The sequence below is a fragment of the Monodelphis domestica genome, chromosome 2, assembly GCF_027887165.1.
Source record: "Monodelphis domestica isolate mMonDom1 chromosome 2, mMonDom1.pri, whole genome shotgun sequence".
In the NCBI taxonomy this organism is placed as follows: domain Eukaryota; kingdom Metazoa; phylum Chordata; class Mammalia; order Didelphimorphia; family Didelphidae; genus Monodelphis; species Monodelphis domestica.
Genome location: NC_077228.1, coordinates 420919866 through 420940118, shown reverse-complemented (window position 1 = coordinate 420940118; position 20253 = coordinate 420919866). Strand labels below are relative to the sequence as shown.

The following is a 20253-nucleotide window of genomic DNA, read 5'->3' as shown; positions in this document are numbered from 1 at the left end:
GAAGGTAAGGGTTTAAAAAAAAAAGAATGGCACAATGCAGTCAGTTTGAAATCTTATAGTGGTGGGAGATAAAATATCTGAAAACATTTAAACTATAAAACTCTCCTGAAAAGTTGGTAATACTAGGGCAATATTATTAAAGACCAAAAGGTGCCTCTAGTCTATTTAAGAACTTAAGACATTTACTTATTCTATTTACTTATATTAGAGCATTTCCAAAAGACAGAGTAAAGTCCTCATGGCAGCAGAGAGAGGAATCCCACCATCCCATAGCAGGCATCTCAGTGGTCTTGTAATTGCACAAGATAGAGCAGAGGGACAGTAGGATGGCTACTCTAGAGAGCCAGCATTTTCCATGATCTTGAAAATTTTCATTTCTTTTTTTCCTTTTTTTCTACTAGCTGGGCATTTTCAAAAAAAAATATGATTTGGATTGGATTTTTTGTATCATACTTTATGAATACACATATACACAGATTAGAGAGAGAAAAGAGATAGAAGAGAAAGAGAAGGGAGGCAGAGGAAAGAGATCGAGAGAAGAGAGAGGGAGACAGACAGGCAGTGACAGGGCAGAGGAGAGGGAGAGAGAGAGAAGGCAGCCTATATAATTCTCACCAAATTGACACCCTCCACTTTGCACTCAGAAGTTTCTTCATTCAGGGTGAAGTATTTTTCTGGCAGGAGTAGGCCCAGTTCTCTTGGGGCCTCTAGTCACCGAAGATGGAGCAATTCTGCAATGGGTACGTTAATTGGTACAAAGGGTACCAGGCTCATTGTATACCATTGCATACATGTAATTTGCTCCAGCTTAAAGGAAGGTCAAAGTGTCCGGACTGAAATAGGTACTACAAAAGAGACGACTCAGCTTTTTGTAAACCATTACGTAATTCTAATTTGCTCTAACTTATAGGATAGTGGGTGTCTAGGATAAGTTAAACCATTGGAATGGATTTGCTAAGTTTCTCTCTGAAAGTTGCAGTAGACAAACACCAGTTAGAATGATGGGGTTGGAGTAGGGGGCCCAGGGAAGGGGGGGGGCACCAAGGTGGGACTAAGAAAGGGTATTTCACTGCGTTTTTTGCCCTCCCGGGTTGATTGCCATTTTCTGGAGAAGGCGCGGGCACCGCAAACTTCGTTATCCTTCAGTTGGCATTCCCGAGGTCAGTGAGGGGGTGGCGAGGTCAAACCGAGCAGGAAGCCAATTTCACTGTCAAGGTCCTCTAATCTTTTTTTGCAGTTGGAAGGGAGGGGAGAGGAGGAGAGTTCCTTAGAGGGGAGGGGAAGCGTCCTGCTCCGCCCCTTTGGGGAAGGGAGCAGGGTCTCCCCCTCCCCAAATCCCTCCCTCTACACTCCCCCCCACCAGGTGCTGGAGGGAGGGTCAAAGGATGTTATGGTAGCAGAGAAAGCATGGGCTAGGAGGTGTGTGCGGGGTGTGATTACGCGCCCCCACACACGCGTGCGCGCACACACACTCACACACGCACACACAGGGCCGGGCGACCTTACCAGGTCTATAAACGTCAGGAATTTCCAGCTGCCTCCGTAGGTCTTGTGCGCGGGCATCTCAATGGCCTTGTAGTTGCATAGGATGGAGCAATAAGATAGCAGGATGGCCACTCTCAGCACCTGGCAGGGGATAAGCGCCATGTTCTCAACGGGCCTCGGCTCTGCCTCGAGCTCGGCACGCCTCCCAGGGACAAAGGGACAGAGGGTGGGGAGGGCGTTGCGGGGGTTGCCCGGCTCGAGAGGTGCCCAGCCTGGGGGGGAGGGGCGCAGGTAGGTGGAAGGGGCGGGTGCTAGCGCGGGGTCGGCCGGGGCTGCTTGTGCAGCTGCTGCGGGTGCGCGCGAGGCGGTAGGGGCGTTCCGCTCTCCCCACGGGGAGGGTGCGTGTCGCGCGCGCGCGTTTGTGTGTGTATGTGTGTGTGTGTGTGTGTGTGTAAGTGTATGTATACGGATTTGTGCGCGTGTGCAATTGCCTCCTGCGCCGCGCGTGGGGGCAGAGCGAGCCCAGGAGATGCCGGCGTCATCTCTTTCGTCATCGCCGTCATTTTCATTTCCCTCTGTCTCAGGGTCTCTGGAGCCCAGCCCTTTGAGGGAAGGGGGTGGCGGTCACGTGTGCAGAGCCTGGGAAAACGCCCCGTGATTCACCTGATCCGCCTGCCCGTACTGCGTGGGAAGAGCCCACCAGCGAGCGTGCGTACGCATCGCTGGGGAAGGAACTGGTGTGCATGGGCACTGGAAACCGGGCAGTGATAAGGGAGAAGTATCCTAGAACAAGGGTTCCTCTCCTGGAAATGATTAAATTTCTTTTTAAATGCTGGATATGTCTTGTCCAGTTTCTCTTATTTATATCCTATCTACCTATCCATTCATCTATCCTGCCTATCTTATCTATCTTGTCTATAGTATAGTATCCATTATATATTATGTATATAATATATTTAATATTATATACATAATATATATTATATACATAATATTATCTATATATTCTATCAGTCATCTATCCTGTAATCTTTCTATCCACCTATCCTGCCTATTTCATCAATCCTATCTTACTTATCATCTATCGTATTATCTCTGTCCTATCTATTTTATATCTTTTGTCTGTCAGTCTTAAGTCCGAAGGCTTCACCAGACTGCCCAAGGGGTCAATGACACAAAAAAGGTTAATTACTTCAGTGTTTTAAGGAGTGTTGTTTCAGCCAGATGAAAAAGGAGGGGGCCAAGAGCCACATAAGGATGTTTGCTGAAGTGTGAAAGTGTAGGACAGAGGAGACCACACTCTTCGCTAAACCAGTGTGGTTTTTAGAGGGAAAGGGAACTTCTGGGTAAATTATAGAGTTTTTTCCCCAGATTATGGTAATTTAGGTAACAAAATTTAGGCATCTATAAAGTGCTGACTTCTGATAACCATTGAACAAGCCTACTCCTTGGCACTTTTAGACCTGGTTTATTTAGAATTACTGACTTGACCTAGGAACAGGGAGTGAATCAACCCTATTTAGACTTGGATTTTGTTCCCCTTAAAAGAGGAAAGATTCAAAATTAAAATTTTAAATGATTCTAAGTTTTAAATTTAAATGTAAAACTCAAGAACTAAACTGAATTTAAAAATGGAGGCACCATCTAGTCCTACTGCCTCATGGAAGGAAAGCATTAATTGGTTTTACTCTAGTTTCCAGTAAATGCTGTCATACTGAAACTTCATCACTCTGTGAGCAGCAGTTGGGTTTTTTGGTGTCTTTTTTTTTTTTTAAATCAAAGGATCATATTTCAGCCAACCTAACAGCAGGGTTAGATCATGAAAAGACAACATAGATATTTCCTAGGGATCCATTTGAAGCAGGTGTCCTCTGCAAATAATCTCTGAGTCAGAGGGTGTGGCTCTAGAGAGGGAAATAAGAGGAAGGGGAAATAGCAAATAATGACAGTTTTCCCAACTCAAACTACATATAAGGAAATAAACTGGGACAAAATAATGCTGAGTAGCTTTACAATTAACAGAAATTGATTTCAAATATCCACAGATTATCCAGAGATGACTGCTAATGAAGGAAAATTATGAATTAAAGAGACATAAGGTAGGATCTGGGACCTGATTTTGAAAGAAAACACCTATTTTAATGTCTACATTTTGAATTCTCGGTATTACTGTAGCTAAATACAAAGTGGACTCTACCCTAACAGATATATCAGACTTAATTTTATCTATATCTTTATGGTTTTGCCTCTGACCTTTGTTACTACTTTATCATCCAGAAGACTAGTATAAGAATATTCAAATCTCATAAGTAACCTCAAGTCCTGTGTTTTTAAAATCCTTATGGAGGGTTCCCACACTAAAATATAATTATATTTAAATAAAATAAGGGAGATTTTTTTCAATAGTCAATTTAGTTTAAATTAAAAAAAACATTTTTATGTTTTGTTAAAGGTTTTTTATCAGGTATCTGTTTTTCATATTACTTGCTAGCATTTAAGTTGCCAGTTATTCACACAACTTCCAAGTTGTAAATTGCATAAAATGACTGATTTTAGGACACAATGTTTCATAATTTGACAACATCTAAGTTATAGTCCATAAACATGGCACTTTGGTTTTGATGGATATGGAAACTCTGATTGTCAGATCCCATTTGTAATTTTGGTCATATATTACTGAGGAATGGTGGGAAAAGGACAATAAGGCTTTACAGCAGGCATTATTGTTTTGTAATGTAGGCTCCCCATTCAGTGTTTGCATTCAGCTACTTTAATGTTTTTTAAGCAAGGAAATAGTTATCAAATGTTAATCTTAAATATCATTCTAAATTTCTAATTCATTTTTTGAACCATAGCACATACAGAAAAAAAAGATATTTCCCATGCAACTTTTGCTTTCATTTTATGAGGAAAATAGGCCTTTATAAAAGAAATATATATGTCAAATGATTTTAAAAAAACAACAATCTTCCCCTCTAGTATCAATTCTAAGTATAGCAAGGACTAGGCAATCAGGATTAAGTAATTTGCCCAGGATTACACAACTATGGAGTGTCTGAGGTCAAATAGAACTCAGAAACTTCCAACTCCACGCCTGGCACTCTATCTATTGTGACCTAGCTGCCCCTATAACAGGGATTTTTAGCATTTCCGACTCTATGGCACAGTTGGTGAGAAAGAAATACCCCATATATTCTAGTTTGCAAGATGAAATTTTATGTACATGAAACGACTTTGTTTCATGTGTTCAAGAAAAATACTGGTCATGGGGCAAGAGCAAGATATGACTAATGGGTGAAGTTTATCACTTGCTCTAAGGATGTCAGGGAAAAGTAGAAGGCTTCCACCTTCTTCGATTGATCCCTTATGGTGAATTTTTAGGAGGCCATGGATAAGAATTGAACAGTAGGCAGACATAGGTAGATTCTCATCTGTATCAATGAAGGAACTTAAGTCCCCAATCAGTGAAATCCCAAATCCGTTTGCATTTGTAATAGCTGGACAACTAGAGGCCTTCCCTGTGGCTCCTAATTATCTTGATGTCCCTTGAGTTTTGTAGAATTAGCTCTAGTCCTGCCAGCCAGCCAGGCCCTTAGAATTTCCCCAGAGTACTCTTTGCAGTTACTTTAACTGAGCCCCTAGGATTTCTTTGTATTTGGTTTTGCCCTGATGAAACCTTCTTATTGCTTACACTTTGTTATGAATGTGTACAATCTTAGCTCCTAAGCTTGTGTTTTAAAAATCTCTCTGATTACTTCCTAGAGAGCAGTTCTGTGAAGCTTTCAAGGTATCAGAAAAGCAGTAACATCTATATTTTTTAAAAATAGACATTCTTCAAACTCAAATTCTAATTTCAAGGAGAATTGTGTAAGCTTGTTTTTCTCATCATGATAAACATCACTAAATGTTTATTAAACACTTTCTGTAAAGTACTGGAGAAGATAGAGAGTTTAGATGAGATTCAGTTCCATATCTTTCCAGTATTGGTGTTAACACACCAATCACTGCTGCCATGTTGGAATTAAGCAAACATTTCCCAGTGTTAGGACATGAATCCTGGAAGTTGCCAAACATGTAGGTTTCCCATGAATTTGCCCCAAAGCTATTTCACTAATACAATAATAACTTGAACCCACATGGTTTGAAGCCAAAGGTTCTGCCCTATAAGGTGTTTCCTGGATGCCCTAAAACCACCCCTCTTTCTGAAGGTCCTGATTCTAGCACCTGCCTTGCCTATTCCTCTACTACCTACTCTAAAATTCATGTAAGGGTTGTAGTGGTTTATACACAAGGAAAGAAATAATCCATAATTACTTCAAAGAATACAGGGTACTTTTAGCATGCTAAAAGAAAGTAGTTTCCCCAGTTTTAGTTTACTAAATCATCCTAACTAGTTTCCAGATCCCTTTACCAGATTGATTAACATGGCTCTGACTATTATCTCTAAAGTTGGATCTGGAGCTTCAATTATGAGCTTTTCCTTATTGATAGAACCATGTTTTGTTTTGTTTTTCTTTCTAATACTATCAATACATCAGGGTTCTACTCAAATTAGGGATTTAGCCAATTGGTTCATTTAAAAATCTGTCCCAGCAGCCTTTACTAACTAGAACTAATCCAACCTTCTTACCTGATCATTGCTTCTTTGGCCCCTCTCTTAATGGAATAAATTTAGTGCTGTTAGCATGAGGACTGACAACTGTCTTTAAACAAAATGGAATTGTTTTGTATGGCCCCATCTCAGAATAATATTTTCACATTTGATGGAAGAATTGGAATCTTCACCCAAGTATCCAGATGGTAAACAGTAAATTTGTAGCTAAATAAATTATTCTCAAAAACTACATATATAACATTTATATACATATATATGTATATTATATAGAAGATGTCTCAAATTTAGGAATTTAGTGCTATTTAAAGCTTTAATAATTTCAGAAACAAAAATGCTACATTTAGAAAAATACCATTTGTAAGTTTATTTAAATTTTTATATATATTTACTTTTGTGAATTTTGAATAGTTTTTTATTTTAACAAAGTAGTATACCCTAATTATTATGCATTGCAGGTTGTGACAATTTCTCAATAGTATTTTCTTAGACTGATAGATCAGTGGAGAAGTGGAAAAAGTTCCTTTGCTTGGCCACCTTTGTCACCTACTTGGGCTCCATTAGCCTTTTTTCTTGAGGGATGACAGAATGGGTTTTGTTTTGGTTTGGGTGTTTTAGATTTTGGGTATTCCACTGAAAGGCTTTGTCAGGGAATGCTTCTTTTGATATATAAAAACATGCTTTTTGAACTGGTTTTGCTATTTAAGAGCTGGATAGGAAACTAAAATTCTATAATAATTTGGTCTGAGCCTGTGATTTTTTTTTCAAAATGGGGATCTTCCATTACAGAAACTCCCTCTACCAATACAGATTTGGAACTTGCCTGTAGTCTTGTCTAGGACATTGGGAGGGTAAATGATTTGCTTCATGACTATATAGCATATGTGTAGTCACAGGACTTGAACTCAGGCCTTCCTTCCCACTGTTAACATCAGCACTTCTGTCCACCATGCTATGCTGATTCTGATTGATAATAACAATAGCATCCATTCTGTAGGACTTTTATGCAGCTTACAAAATGTTCTCCTTGTCACAGTTCTGTGAGGTAGGGAATACATACAACTTCCTCATTTTACAGATGAATGAATAGACTCTGACTTGCTGAACTAATCTTTTCCAGGTCTAAATCACAAAATTCTGTTTCTAGTGCTACCACTAAAAACCTACCCACTTTTAAAATGTTAAAAGTCTTAGAAAAAGACCTCCAACACATTGAATAGATTATCTGTGGAAGACTTATGGAAGGACCCAAGAAAAAGTGTGACCAGTGGTATGCTGGTAAATACTTAATAATCAATTCTGGAAAAGAAAAATGCACAACATATTTTTAAGTTTAATCTACTTTATTAACATTTCCTTCACAACATTTCCTTCACTTTTTAAGGTATACATACAAAGTCATCAATAAAAACCAAAGCAAAGCCTGATTTTTGCATTTTGACATTTTATGTGACGCAAATACTCACCTATTTAATGAAACATTTTTAATGGAAAAATTTTAACAATCAACTCAAGACTATTCTAGCAAAGCTTTAGTAGATCTACACAAGATAAGAAAGTACCCATTCACTCAAATAAGTTCATTCTTCTATGTAAAGCCTGAGATAAGAACTCCTGTCATATAATGATTTAAATATATATGAGAAGGCTATGGGCACCAGGAGAGAGCAGTAGGTCTTTCTTTGAAGATCCTCAAAACAACTCTTTGAGGTAGAGCCATCATGATGATCCCTAATATTCTAGATGAAGACACAAAGGTACAAAAGGTTGTTATTGACATACTAGATGAATCTTGAAGGGGAGGTTTTGAGGATGCCTACCAAAAGGTAAAGGGTGATAGATTTCCTACCAGAATAGAAGAAAATGTTTTACAGTTTTCTTAGGGGCCCTTTGGGCCTTTCAACTGGAGTTTTCAGCTTTAGGACTTTGACTTTTGGCTTTGGAGCTTCTTGGAGTTGGGGACTTTCTTGTTGGGTTCACTGCTGCCTAGGTGAGCTTAGAAAATGAAGGTTTTTCTGCATTGAGACCTTGCTTGGATCATCTTTGAAATCTTGATATATGTATAAGATACTTTTTGGACCTATTCATATGTGAAACTAAAAAGCTGCATTTTATTTTACCAAAATAAGTATATAATCCATAAGCAATAAGAACAATGGTATCATATATTCCCTGTATCTTTCCAATAGTTGGGAAATGGTAAAGAAATGATCTATTGCTAACAAGTCTGCTTATTCCCAAATAAACTTTATTTGCATGCCTTCAATTAATTTATAGATGATTTTCACAAAGTTTGTATATATAAAATTTGTGTATATGTGTATATACATGTATATACCTATTTGTGTATGTATATGCATGCTTATATATTTTTACATGTACACACATGCACATACGCAGATTTCTTTATATATTTATAATTGTGGGGCAGCTGGGTGGTGCACTGGCTAGGATACCAGGCCTGAAGTCAGAAAGATGCATCTAAGTTCAAATCTGGCCTCAGACATTTATGACCCTGGGCAAGTCCCTTAACTCTATTTGCCCCAGTTCTTTACATATAAAAAGAGTTAGAGAAGGAAATGGCAAACCACTCTAGTCTCCTTGCCAGGAAAACTCCAAATGGGATCATGAAGAGTTGGACATGATTGAAATGATTCAACAATAGTAACAACAACAATATAGAACATAGGCATAACTATTATTAACAATGATGACTATAACCAATGATTATAACAATGAATGGGAATGGGATGAACTCGCTCATAAAGCAAAGAAACAGAAGACCTAGAAAGCAAAATCTAACAATATGTGGTTTAAAAGAAAATAAAGGATATTAACAGTTTTTAGATGGAGAAATCCCAGTTATCTGTAACTATGTGACAATATGCTCCAGATCAATATTAATTAGAAAAATGCAAATTAAAACAACTCAGATTTCACCTCATACCCATCAGATTGGCAAAGTTGCCAAAAATACAAAAGGAAAATGACAAGTAGTGGAGGAATATGGTAAAATATGTATGCATTAATGCACTGCCAATAAATGAACTGGTCCACCTATTTTGAAGAGCAATTTGGAACTGTGCTCAAAAAATTACTAAAACATGCATTCCCCTTTTACCCAGTTATACCACTGCACAAAGAGTTCAAAAAGAAAAAAGACCCATATATACTATTTATGATGGCAAAGAACTAGAAACTGATGGCATATCTATTAGTTAGATGACAGAGACATCCTTTTCAGGCTAAAACACTGGGCTGAATCTAACAAAATGAAATAGAATGTGAATAATTCTAAAGTCTTACACTTGAGTTAAAAATATCAACTCTACAAGTAAAACATGGGGGAGTAATAGCTAGATAACTTGTTCACTCTACAAAAATCTTGGAATTTGAGTGAATTATAAGCTCAATATGAATCAATAACTGCTATTAATAGCATCCAGGAATAAGGAGGAAGTAGTCTCACTATACTTGCCACATTGTAGCTGAAGAATTATTTTCTGTTGTTCACTATATCTTAGAAATAACATTGATAAACTAGAGTATCCAGAGTAACAAACTAGTAACAACTAGTTTGTTACTTGCAATATCATCCCTTAAGCATATTTTCTAGGATCTTGATTGTCAGCTCACTCAGGTTTGATCAGACCATGCTGCACTCATTCACATTAACCAAGATCAAAGAGACTTAATTTATAAATAAAAAAATCAATTTATTAATTGAGAGGAAGAACCTTGTTAGCCAAGAAAGAAAGGGAGTATTACTGAACTGTGAGGTCAATGAGGCACCATCAGAGACTGCACCAGATTTGTCAATGCTGACCTGGGAGGAGAAAGGAAGGTTGTTCCTTCTGTTTGTGAGATTGGCTTCAATATCACATTTGTAGAACATGAAAGACCTAGTGTGGCATAGGTTCATGGGTCAAGTGTCTGGGTGTTTGAAGGGGGTGTTTCCTTTATAATGTCAAGGTTTACCCTGAAAGTTTTGTATTACTGAACTGCAGGAGATCTAAGGCACATTACACACCAAAGTGACTTTGCTGTGATATATCTGTGTTAGTCAGTGCAGACTGAGTACCTAATTCCTTCTTAGCCTCTCTACCTCCTTAGAATCAGTGGATTATTGGTAATGGAAAGTGTGAAATAATGCAAGTCACAGAACTTCTCAGAGACTCAGTTTCTTCATTTCTAAAACGTGTCAGCTCGACTCCATGACTTTAAGAATCCTTTCCCCAAAACTATGATTCCATGATTATCCCAAGTTACTACCTTCACAACAGTTACTAATGTTGATTTAATTATTTCAATATAATGGTTTTCTTTTTTTTTTTGCAATCTCGTGTATTTTATTTCATGCAGTTAAAAACATTTTAAGAAGAGGTTCATTCTACAAAAAAGGGGGGAGGGGCAGGGTAATAACCTCTGGCCTAGAACTTCCAGTACAAATAGCTATTCCATTTACTGGTATTAATAGATGGTCTTACAGATGCCATTCTAGAGTATATTAAATGCTACATTCAAATCCAGACCTGCCTAAGCACGTAGCTTGGTCAATAACAGACACTATTCAAAGGATACAATGCTTACCTCATGCCTTGCCCTGAAAGATCCATTCAGCTCAGAGAGTGCCCATCGCCTATGGCCAGGAACATGATGTCTCACACACATAATGGGGAGAAGGGAAGAGTAGCAGATTTATCCTGCTTTATGTGGTCACCATCCAGAAAAATATCTGTCTGAGGGCAAGAGTGGCTGGGTTCTGAGGGGAAGAAATCATCAACAGGATAAAATCTACTCATCCCAAGCACATAAAAAGAGTTGGCCCGTGTCTTTGATGTAGAACTTCTAGAAGGGCAGATACTCTTCATTCAAGCTCTGATAACTTAAGGAATCTCACCCAACTTCTTGCATATATATGTGTGTGTGTGTGTGTGTGTGTGTGTGTGTGTGTGTGTGTGTGTGTGTGTATGGGGTGTATGGGGTGTTCAGAGAGGGGTAGTATCTCTGGTATGGAGGGCTTGTCATGCCCTCCTAGGGTAGCGCTCCAACCTCTGACCCTCACCTGACACCCAGCTCTCACTTGTGGCTCCTAGTAGCTGCTAGCATGCGGCAGCGACCACACCCTGGGCAACAGCTTCGACAGGCCGGCTAAACCTTGCGAGGGTAGCCATCGGGTCGTTGACCCCTGGTGAACCAAGGCTTTGCTCACCCAGCATGTGAAGACTGCTTCGGCTGAACAGACAGAAGAAACCAACAAGAAGGTTCAATGGCTGAGATGGCGACGCAGCAAAGCACTGTGGAGTGCTTAGGGTGTGTTGGAGCACAAAAGACAACACGGCCATCCCATGCAGCTGAAGAAGTCTCCAGGTGTAACGATTTTTCATGCCATTGGACCCAGGCTTCCAGCGCCGAGAGAGTGGGGCTGTCTCTGTGCATCGACTCTTCCACTTAAATCTCTTTCATGCACAAATATCTTTGTGAAAAACGCACAAAGACAATCGTCATTCTCAGTTACCGAGAGACTACTACCATATATATATATATATATATATATATATATATATATATATATATATATATATAATTAGACTATCACCTCTCTTGTTTTGTACACTGTGGCTTTTGTTTTACCACAATCTAAGAACACATTAATTTTACTTGAAGACTTGCATAATTTTAGAATTAGAAGGAACCTCAGTGGCCAATGACATTAATCCATACTAACAAAGAAGTCCTTACTATAACATACCCAAGAAATAGCTATCTAGCTTCTTTGTGAATATTTCCAATCAGTGAGAACCTACCAAGGCAAGTCAGGAAGTTATTCTGCTTCTGGAAGAGTTCTAGCTTCAACAGATATCTGGATAATTTAATATTCCAACCATCAATATACTAAGCTTCTGGATTAAATGAAAAAAGTCACTTCTTTTCATCATCCCTCTATTGATCATTATCTAAATCTCAGCTGCTTTTCTCCTGAATAGTTCTTAGATTTTTTTCACATGAATACACTTAAAAAAAAAAAACCCTTACCTTTATTGTGTATTTACCTTACCAATACTATGTATTGGTTCTAAGGCAGAAGTATGGTGAGGGCTGGGCAATGGGGGTTAAGTGACTTGCCTGTGGTCACACAGCTGAGAAGTGTCTGGGGCCATATTTGAACATAAGACCTCACATCTCTAGGGCTGGCTCTCAATCCAGTGAGCTACCCAGCTGCCCCAATGAATATACCTTCTTAATAGTCTAACTTCTTATTTGATCCACTAATTTATTTTATTTAGCAAATTATCAGTTTGTTTAATTTAACATTTCTTACTTATTGTGCCTTGCCAACTACTTTGTCCTTGAGTACCTCTCTTCTTCTGAGCATTCCTATTTCTTCTTAATTTCTCTTTAGCATACTTGATCCTGTTCCTTTTCTTTCAGTTTTCTCTTGCAGAAGCTGGAAGTATAATATGAACCTAGAGATTGTTCTTCAAAATTTCCTCAACAGCTCCTAAACTTCTCAAATTCAATATTTGGTTTTCTTCACAAGTCCAAAACCTTCAAAATCACCTTCATAATTCTCTTCTACATATTTATCTTCAGTTCTTTTCTCTTTTACTACTTCTTTCAGGACTTTTCCCCTGTGAAGCTAGAAATTCCACTGGGTTTTGTGTCCTTGAACAAAATCGATTTCCATATTGTTGATATTTGCGCTAGGGTGATCATTTAAAATCTACATCCCAGCAGTGCTATGGCTGGGTCAAAGGGCAGATACTCTTTTAGGACCTTTTGGGCATAGTTCCAAATTGCCCTCCAGAATGGTTGGATCAATTCACAACTCCACCAGCAATGCATTAATGTTCCAATTTTGCCACATCCCCACCAACATTCATTACTTTCCTTTGCTGTCATGTTAACCAATCTTCTTGGTGTGAGGAGGTACCTCACACCTATCAGTGTTGTTTTGATTTGCTTTTCTTTGATTATAAAAGATTTAGAACACTTTTTCACTTCCTTCACATTTTTTTTCATTATTTCCCTTGATGTCCTTGATCTTTTGTTTTTCCAAATGAACTTTATTATGGTTTTTTCTAATTCGGTAAAAAAATTTTTTTGGTTGTTTGATAGGTGGGTATGGCACTAAATAAGTAAATAAGTTTGGGTAGGATTATCATTTTTATCATGTTAGCTAATCCTACCCATGACCAATTAATGTTTTTCCAATTATTTAGATTTCATTTTAATTGTGTGGAGAGTGTTTTGTATTTGTGTTCACACAGTTCCTGTGTTTGTCTCGGCAGGTAGATTCCTAAGTATTTTAAATTGTCTAGGGTGATTTTAAATGGAATTTCTCTTTCTAATTTTTGTTGCTGATATGTATTGGAAATATATAGAAATGCTGATGACTTATGTGGGTTTATTTTTTATCCTGCAACTTTACTGAAGTTGTTGATTATTTCTTCTAGCTTTTTAGTTGATTCTCTAGAACTCTTTAAGTAGACAATCATATAATCTACAAAGAGTGATAGCTTGGTCTCCTCATTGCCTCTTTTAATACCTTCAATTTCTTTTTCTTCTCTAATTGCTACTGCTAGCGTTTCTAGTACAGTGTTAAATAATAGAGGTGATAATGGACATCCTTGTTTTCCCCTGATCTTATTGGGAATGCTTCTAATTTATCACCATTGTAGATGATACTTACTGATGGTTCTAAATATAAATGTTTTTTATTTTTAGGAAAGGCCCTTCCATTCCTGTACTTTCTGGTGTTTTTCAATAAGAATGAGTATTGTATTTTGTCAAAGGCCTTTTCTGCATCTATTGAAATAATCGTGATTTTTGTTAGTTTGTTTGTTAATGTGGTCAATTATGTGGATAGTTTGCCTAATATTGAACCATCCTTGCATTCCTGGTATAAATCCCACCTGATCATAATGAATAACCCTTGTGATCACTTGCTGGAGTCTTTTTGCTAGTATCCTATTTAAGATTTTTGCATATATGTTCAATAGGGGGATTGGTCTGTAGTTTTCTTTCTCCGTTTTTGACCTACCTGGCTTTGGAATCAGAACCATATTTGTGTCAGACTCCTTTGCTTATTCTGTCAAATAGTTTGTGTAATATTGAGATTAGTTGTTCTTTGAATGTCTGATAGAATTCTTTTGTGAATCCATCTGGTCCTGGGGATTTTTTCTTAGGGAGTTCTTTGATGGCTTGTTCAATTTCTTTTTCTGATATAGGATTATTTAGGCATTCTATTTCTTCTACTGATAATCTAGGCAATTTATATTTTTGTAAATATTCATCCATATCACCTAAATTGCCATATTTAGTGCCATATAATTGGGCATAATTGTTTTTAATTATTACCTTAATTTCCTCTTCAATAGAGAAGAGATCTCCCTTTTCATCTATGATACTGTTAATTTGGTTTCCTTCTTTTTAATTATATTGAGTAGTACTTTGACTATTTTATTTGTTTTTTCAAAGTCCCAGCTTCTAGACTTATTTATTAAATCAATAGTTCTTTCACTTTCAATTTTATTAATTTCTCCCTTAATTTTTAGGATCTCTAATTTAGTTTTCATCTGAGGATTTAAAATTTGTTCATTTTCTAATTTTTTAATTTGCATGCCCAATTCATTGACCTCTGCCCTCCCTAATTTGTTAATATATGAACTCAAGGATATAAATTTCCCCCTGAGTACTGCTTTGGCTGCATCCCATACATTTTGGAAGGATGTCTCATTGCTGTAATTTTCTTAAAGGAAATTAATAATTGTTTCTATGATTTGTTCTTTAACTAACTGATTTTGTAGAATCATATTATTTAATTTCCAATTAATTTTTTATTTACCTCTCCATGTACCCTTACTAATTATTATTTTCATTGCATTGTGGTCTGAGAAGGTTGCATTTATTATTTCTGCTTTTATGCATTTGTTTACAATGTTTTTATGCCTAGTACATGGTCAATCTTTGTGAATGTACCATGTGCTGCTGAAAAGAAGGTATTCCTTTTTATCCCTATTTATTTTTCTCCACATATTTATTAACTAATTTTTCTAAAAGTTCATTCACATCTCTTATCTCTTTCTTATTTTTTATTTTGATTTATCTTGATCTAATAGAGGAAGGTCCATGTCTCACGCTAGTATAGTTTTACTATTTCTTTCATCCTTGAGCTCCACTAGTTTCTCCTTTAGAAATTTAGATGCTATACTATTTGGTGCATATAAGTTGAGTACTGATATTTACTCATTGTCTATGCTGCCTTTTATCAGGTTGTAATTACCTTCTCTGTCTCTTTTAACTAGATCTATTTTTACTTTGGTTTTGTCAGATATCATGATTGAGACTCTTTCCTTCTTTTTCTCAGTTGATGGCCAATAGATTTTTGCTCCAACCTTTAATTCTGACCTTGTGAGTATCTACCTTCCTCATGTGTGTTTCTTATAGACAACATATGGTAGGATTTTTGTTTCTAATCCACTCTGCTATTTGTTTGCATTTTATGGGTGAGTTCATTCCACTCACATTCAGCTTTACCATTACCATACAGCTTTACCATTTACCATACAGATTACCAGCTGTGTATTTCCCAACATTTTGATTTCCACTCCTAGTTCTGCCCTTTCTTCTTTCACTATTTCCTTCTATACAAGTGTTTTATTTTTAATGAGTCCTCTTACTCCCCACCCTTATTTTGCTTCCCTTTCCACCTTCCCTTCTTATTCCTCTCTTATTTTTCTTTAGAGTCTTTTTAATCTACCCCCCCATGTTCTTCCTACCTTGTATTACTTCCTTCCCCACCAGTCCATTTGTTACCCTTCTACTTCTCTATAGGGCATGAATCCATTCTCTGCCCCAATGGATCTGATTATTCTTCCCTCTTTCAGTCAATTTCAATGCACATAAAAATTAAGTATTTCTTGTCTCTGACCTCTTTACCCTTCCAGTGTATTGGTGCTCTCCCCCACTTCTCCCATGAGCTTCTTTATGACATATAAATTTACCCCATTTTGTTTCTTTTCCCATTTCTCTTAGTATTAACCTCTTTTTTACCTCTAGTTATATACATATGTATGTATAGATATAGATATATAGATATACATATTGGCATTTCATCCTATACAGTTTGTCACTGTTCCCTCTAAGTATAATATATATATAATATATATAATAAGTATATATATATAGAAGAATCTAGCTACCCAGGTGATAATAACATTGGGTCTCTTAAAAAAGTTTTTTGGTGTTGTTTTTGCCCCTTCCTTAATTACCTTTTGGTGATTCTCTTTAGTTCTGTGTTTGGGCATCAAATTTTCTGTTCAAATTGGGTCTTTTTTTTTATGAATGTTTGGAAGTCTTCTATTTTATTAAATGACCATACTTTCCCCTGTAAGAATATAGTCAGTTTTGCTGGGTAGTTGATTCTTGTTTGTAGACCTAGTTCCCTTGCTTTCTGGAATATCATATTCTCTGCCTTTTGGTCCTTCAGTGTAGATGCAGCCAGATCCTGTGTTATCCTCACTGTGGCTCCATGGTATCTGAATGCCTTCTTAGCAGCTTGTAATATTTTTTCCTTGGTCTGGTAGTTCTTGAATTTGGCTATAAAATTCCTGGGAGTTGTCAATTGAGGATTAAGTACAGGAGGTAATCTGTGGATTCTTTCAATCTCCACCTTTCCCTCTTGTTATAGGATGTTGGGGCAGTTTTCTTGGATAATTTCCTATAGAATGATGTCCAGGATTTTTCTTTTGTCATGATCTTCTGGTAGACCAATGATTCTTCAGTTATCTATCCTCAACCTATTTTCTAGATCTTCTGTTTTGTGGATGAGGTATTTCATAATGTCTTCATTTTTTTCATTCTTTTGATTTTGTTTTATAGCTTCCTGCTACCTTGTGAAGTCATTTGCTTCTTGTTGTTGGATTCTAGTTTTTAAAGACTGAATTTCATCCTTTTCTTTTTGGTCATCCTTCTCCTTCTGATCTTTTATCTCCTTTGTCTCATTTTCAAACTGGTTAATTTTGGCTTCCAAGACACTAATTTCTGTTTCCTGATGACTTATTTTGCTTTTTAAGTTATTTTCCCAGTTGTCTTCTGCCTCTATTGATTTTTAAATTGTATTTTGAATTCTTCCAAAGCCTGTGTCCAATTTGCTGGAGTTTCTCTGTTTTTGCTTAGTGTTCCTTGATCCTCCTCTGTTTCATTTGCTCTTTGTTCATTGTCTGGATAGAAGCTGTTTATTGTCATTTCATTTTTCTTTTTCTGTTGTTTACTAATATTTTTCCCTTCTTTCCCCCCTATAATTACCTACAGTCTTGCTCCTCTCATTATTTGCTGAATCTGTGGGTTTGGGCTTTTCTATCCTGAAGGGCTTCTTTTCTGCTCTGCTGATTGACCAGGTTAAGTTGATGGTAATGATGAGCCCTGAGGTCAGATCTGCTCTAGCTGGCTGCAAAAGCTGAAAAGGAGCTGGGCATCTCACTTGCTTGTAGTTTGTTGCAGCCTTTGCCCTTGGAATTTAGTTAGCAAGGCTGTCAGATTAGTCTGTGGGGGAGGAGTATTTGAGCTTGAGCTTCTCTGATCTCTGAAGGTTTCTTCTCTGCCCTATTGATAAGATTGAGCCAGGGTGGGTTTGATTTGCAAAGCTGGATATGCCCTGAGGCCAAAATCTTGGGGGGGGGGGACAAGGTAGATTGTCTTGGCTGGGACAAGGATGCCTGCTATGCACTTCTCTTCCAACTGCCTCCATGCTGCCTATGTTCAACGCCCTGAGCCTGGCACAGCTGTGCCAGCAAGGTAAGCCCTCCAGACTGGCACCCTTGCCCACCCAGAAATTCCAGCTGCTGCTGGAGGCTCAGCACTGTAGGAGAGGGAGGCATCCTGGGACCTTCCTTCTTCCTTCCCCTTAAACTTGTGTTTTCTAGATTTCACGGTTTTTTGGTGTGTGTACCTTTTGAGTCCAGCAGGAAGGTTCCCTAGCTCTGTCCTGTTGTTAGATTTGGTTTTCAGTCCCCTTGAAGCATTGTGTTTTTGTTTCGGTGAGGAAGAGTTTGTGGAGGTTTGAACTTTCGCTGTCTCTATGCTGCCATCTTGACTCTGCCTTCTCATCTGAAAATTTAGCAATCATGCCATCAATAGTTTTATTCAAGTCACTGATAAGCATATATTAAATAGTACAGAGCCAACCTAGGTTCCTGAGGTCCTCCATGACAGACTTACTTCCAAGTTGGAAGTCCATTAATGATAAGTCTTTGTATTCACCCAACACTGGTATCCAGTCTATATCAATTTATCTTCTCCTTAATAATAATTATAATAATAGCTTGGTACTCTATCCACTTCACCAGAATAGAATGAATGATTTATTAATTTTTTTTCTCAAATCAAGGTAGATTATATCTAGAGCAAATATTTTGATCTTCCAGTCTAAGTACGGTGTTCTCTATACCAGAATCAATTCCAATCTGAAGAAATAGCTTCTGGACATTTCTTTAATGAAAACATATATTGAATGTGCTACATATGTCATGGCCAAGGCAACATGAGGATTGCTTTCTGGAGTGATTTAGTTTTCCCACAAAAAAAAATCTTCTATTTTCAGGTAACTCATGTCACTGGCTTTTGAACAATTCCTTGTTCATTTTCTCTGCTGAGTACTTCCTCAACACCCAGTTCAAGACACATAACTAATCAGGGATCTTAGTCAATATTGTGCAAATTTAATAATCTGAAGAATAGAGTCAGGAATACTCTCAAATATTAGAAATTTCAATGGAGGAGGCACAGTGACATCTAGGATTTATCGTGGCAAAAAACTTAGGGCATGAGCATTTGACAAGCTCTTCCAGGCTTGTAGAAACCATATAGCAAGTAATAAGCCCCGAGCAGAAAGATTATTGCACTGTATATGCAATGACATCATTAAGGGTGTTGTAAGCTTATAATTAGGAAAGTGCCCCATAAGAGACTTGTGAGTAGTACATTTTAATGAAAAGAAATTATAGAGTATCTTGGCTCATGTAATAATAGCAAGAGATTCATTGTTAATTTACCTAAAGCTCCATTCCATTGATGACACTGTACTTGAGTTGTACAACAATTGGTGCCTCATGGCCATCTGGCATTGTGCCCATGATATAAGGTGAAATGTCAGTGGTTAGAAACAGTGGTTTATGTTCATCATGATGTACTGACACAGATTCAGAAGCCAGTAACAGCTGTGACACCTCCACACCCTACATACACTTTTTTTCCCAGAAGATGATGAAATGTCTTAGAAATGATTACCCTTTGTGGAAGAAAGACAATAGAAATTGAGTAACCTCAGTAAGCTTTGATGATATTACTTTGATTTTTGGATGGGGTGTATCAGTCATTCAGTCAATACTCATTAATTAAATGCCTACTAAGCATCTAGATGCTGCAGTGGATGGAGTAAAGGGCTTAGAGTCAGGAAACCTGAGTTCAAATCAAACCTCAGATACTAATTATGTGATCCTGGGCAAATCTGTTTTACTATTTCCTCAACTGTAAAATAAGGATATTAAAAGCTCCCACCTGATGGAGTTGTGAGGATCAGATGAGATAGTATTTATAAAGGGCTTAGTACAGTGCCTGGCACATAGTGGGTCCAATATAAAAGATTATTCCCTTCTTTTCCTTTTCTAAATACTAGGCACTGTGCTAAGTCCTGATATGAAGAAAGGCAAAGATACACCCTGCCCTCAAGTCACTCCTAATCTATAATTTACTTTTAGTGGCATGGCCTGAAGAGGAAAATAGTGAACACTCATAGGAATAATGAGGCCATCTTAAAAGGTGACACCCGATAGGTCAAAGAATCACAGAATCTCGATGGTGGAAGAAACTACATCTGGCTTCTGGAAGAGAAGGTTCTTGTAGAAGGAAGACTGCAACTAAAGAAGCAGCAATTGAAGGAAAAAAAGGAATTCTAAAAATTGGAAAATTTTGGAGTTATGAGGAGGAACATAAATTGAAGTGAAAGAAGGAAAATTTTAGAAGACTTCAGTAGTTGAAGGAAAGAGAAGAAGCCAAGGAAAAAGATAAAGTAGTTAGGAAGACAAGTTGGTAAGACTAGTATGACACTAATAAGAAAAAGGAAAGGAAGCTAATTAGGTGTGACTATCAAAGTG

The 20253-nt window shown here is 37.5% G+C and overlaps 1 protein-coding gene across 2 annotated transcripts in view; it reads right to left on the bottom strand.

Moving 5' to 3' along the window:
- The window catches only part of AIG1 (androgen induced 1), a 307398-nt gene extending 305220 nt beyond the window's left edge, over window positions 1-2178 (bottom strand). Inside the window, exon 1 of one of the 2 annotated variants that reach the window (XM_001370501.4) lies at window positions 1507-2178. In XM_001370501.4, coding sequence (XP_001370538.1) covers window positions 1507-1647 — 141 coding nt within the window. In that variant the 5' untranslated portion in view covers window positions 1648-2178. The remainder of the gene's footprint in view (window positions 1-1506) is intronic. The other variant, XM_056818883.1, reaches the window with a different exon arrangement.
- Window positions 2179-20253: the final 18075 nt, after the last annotated feature.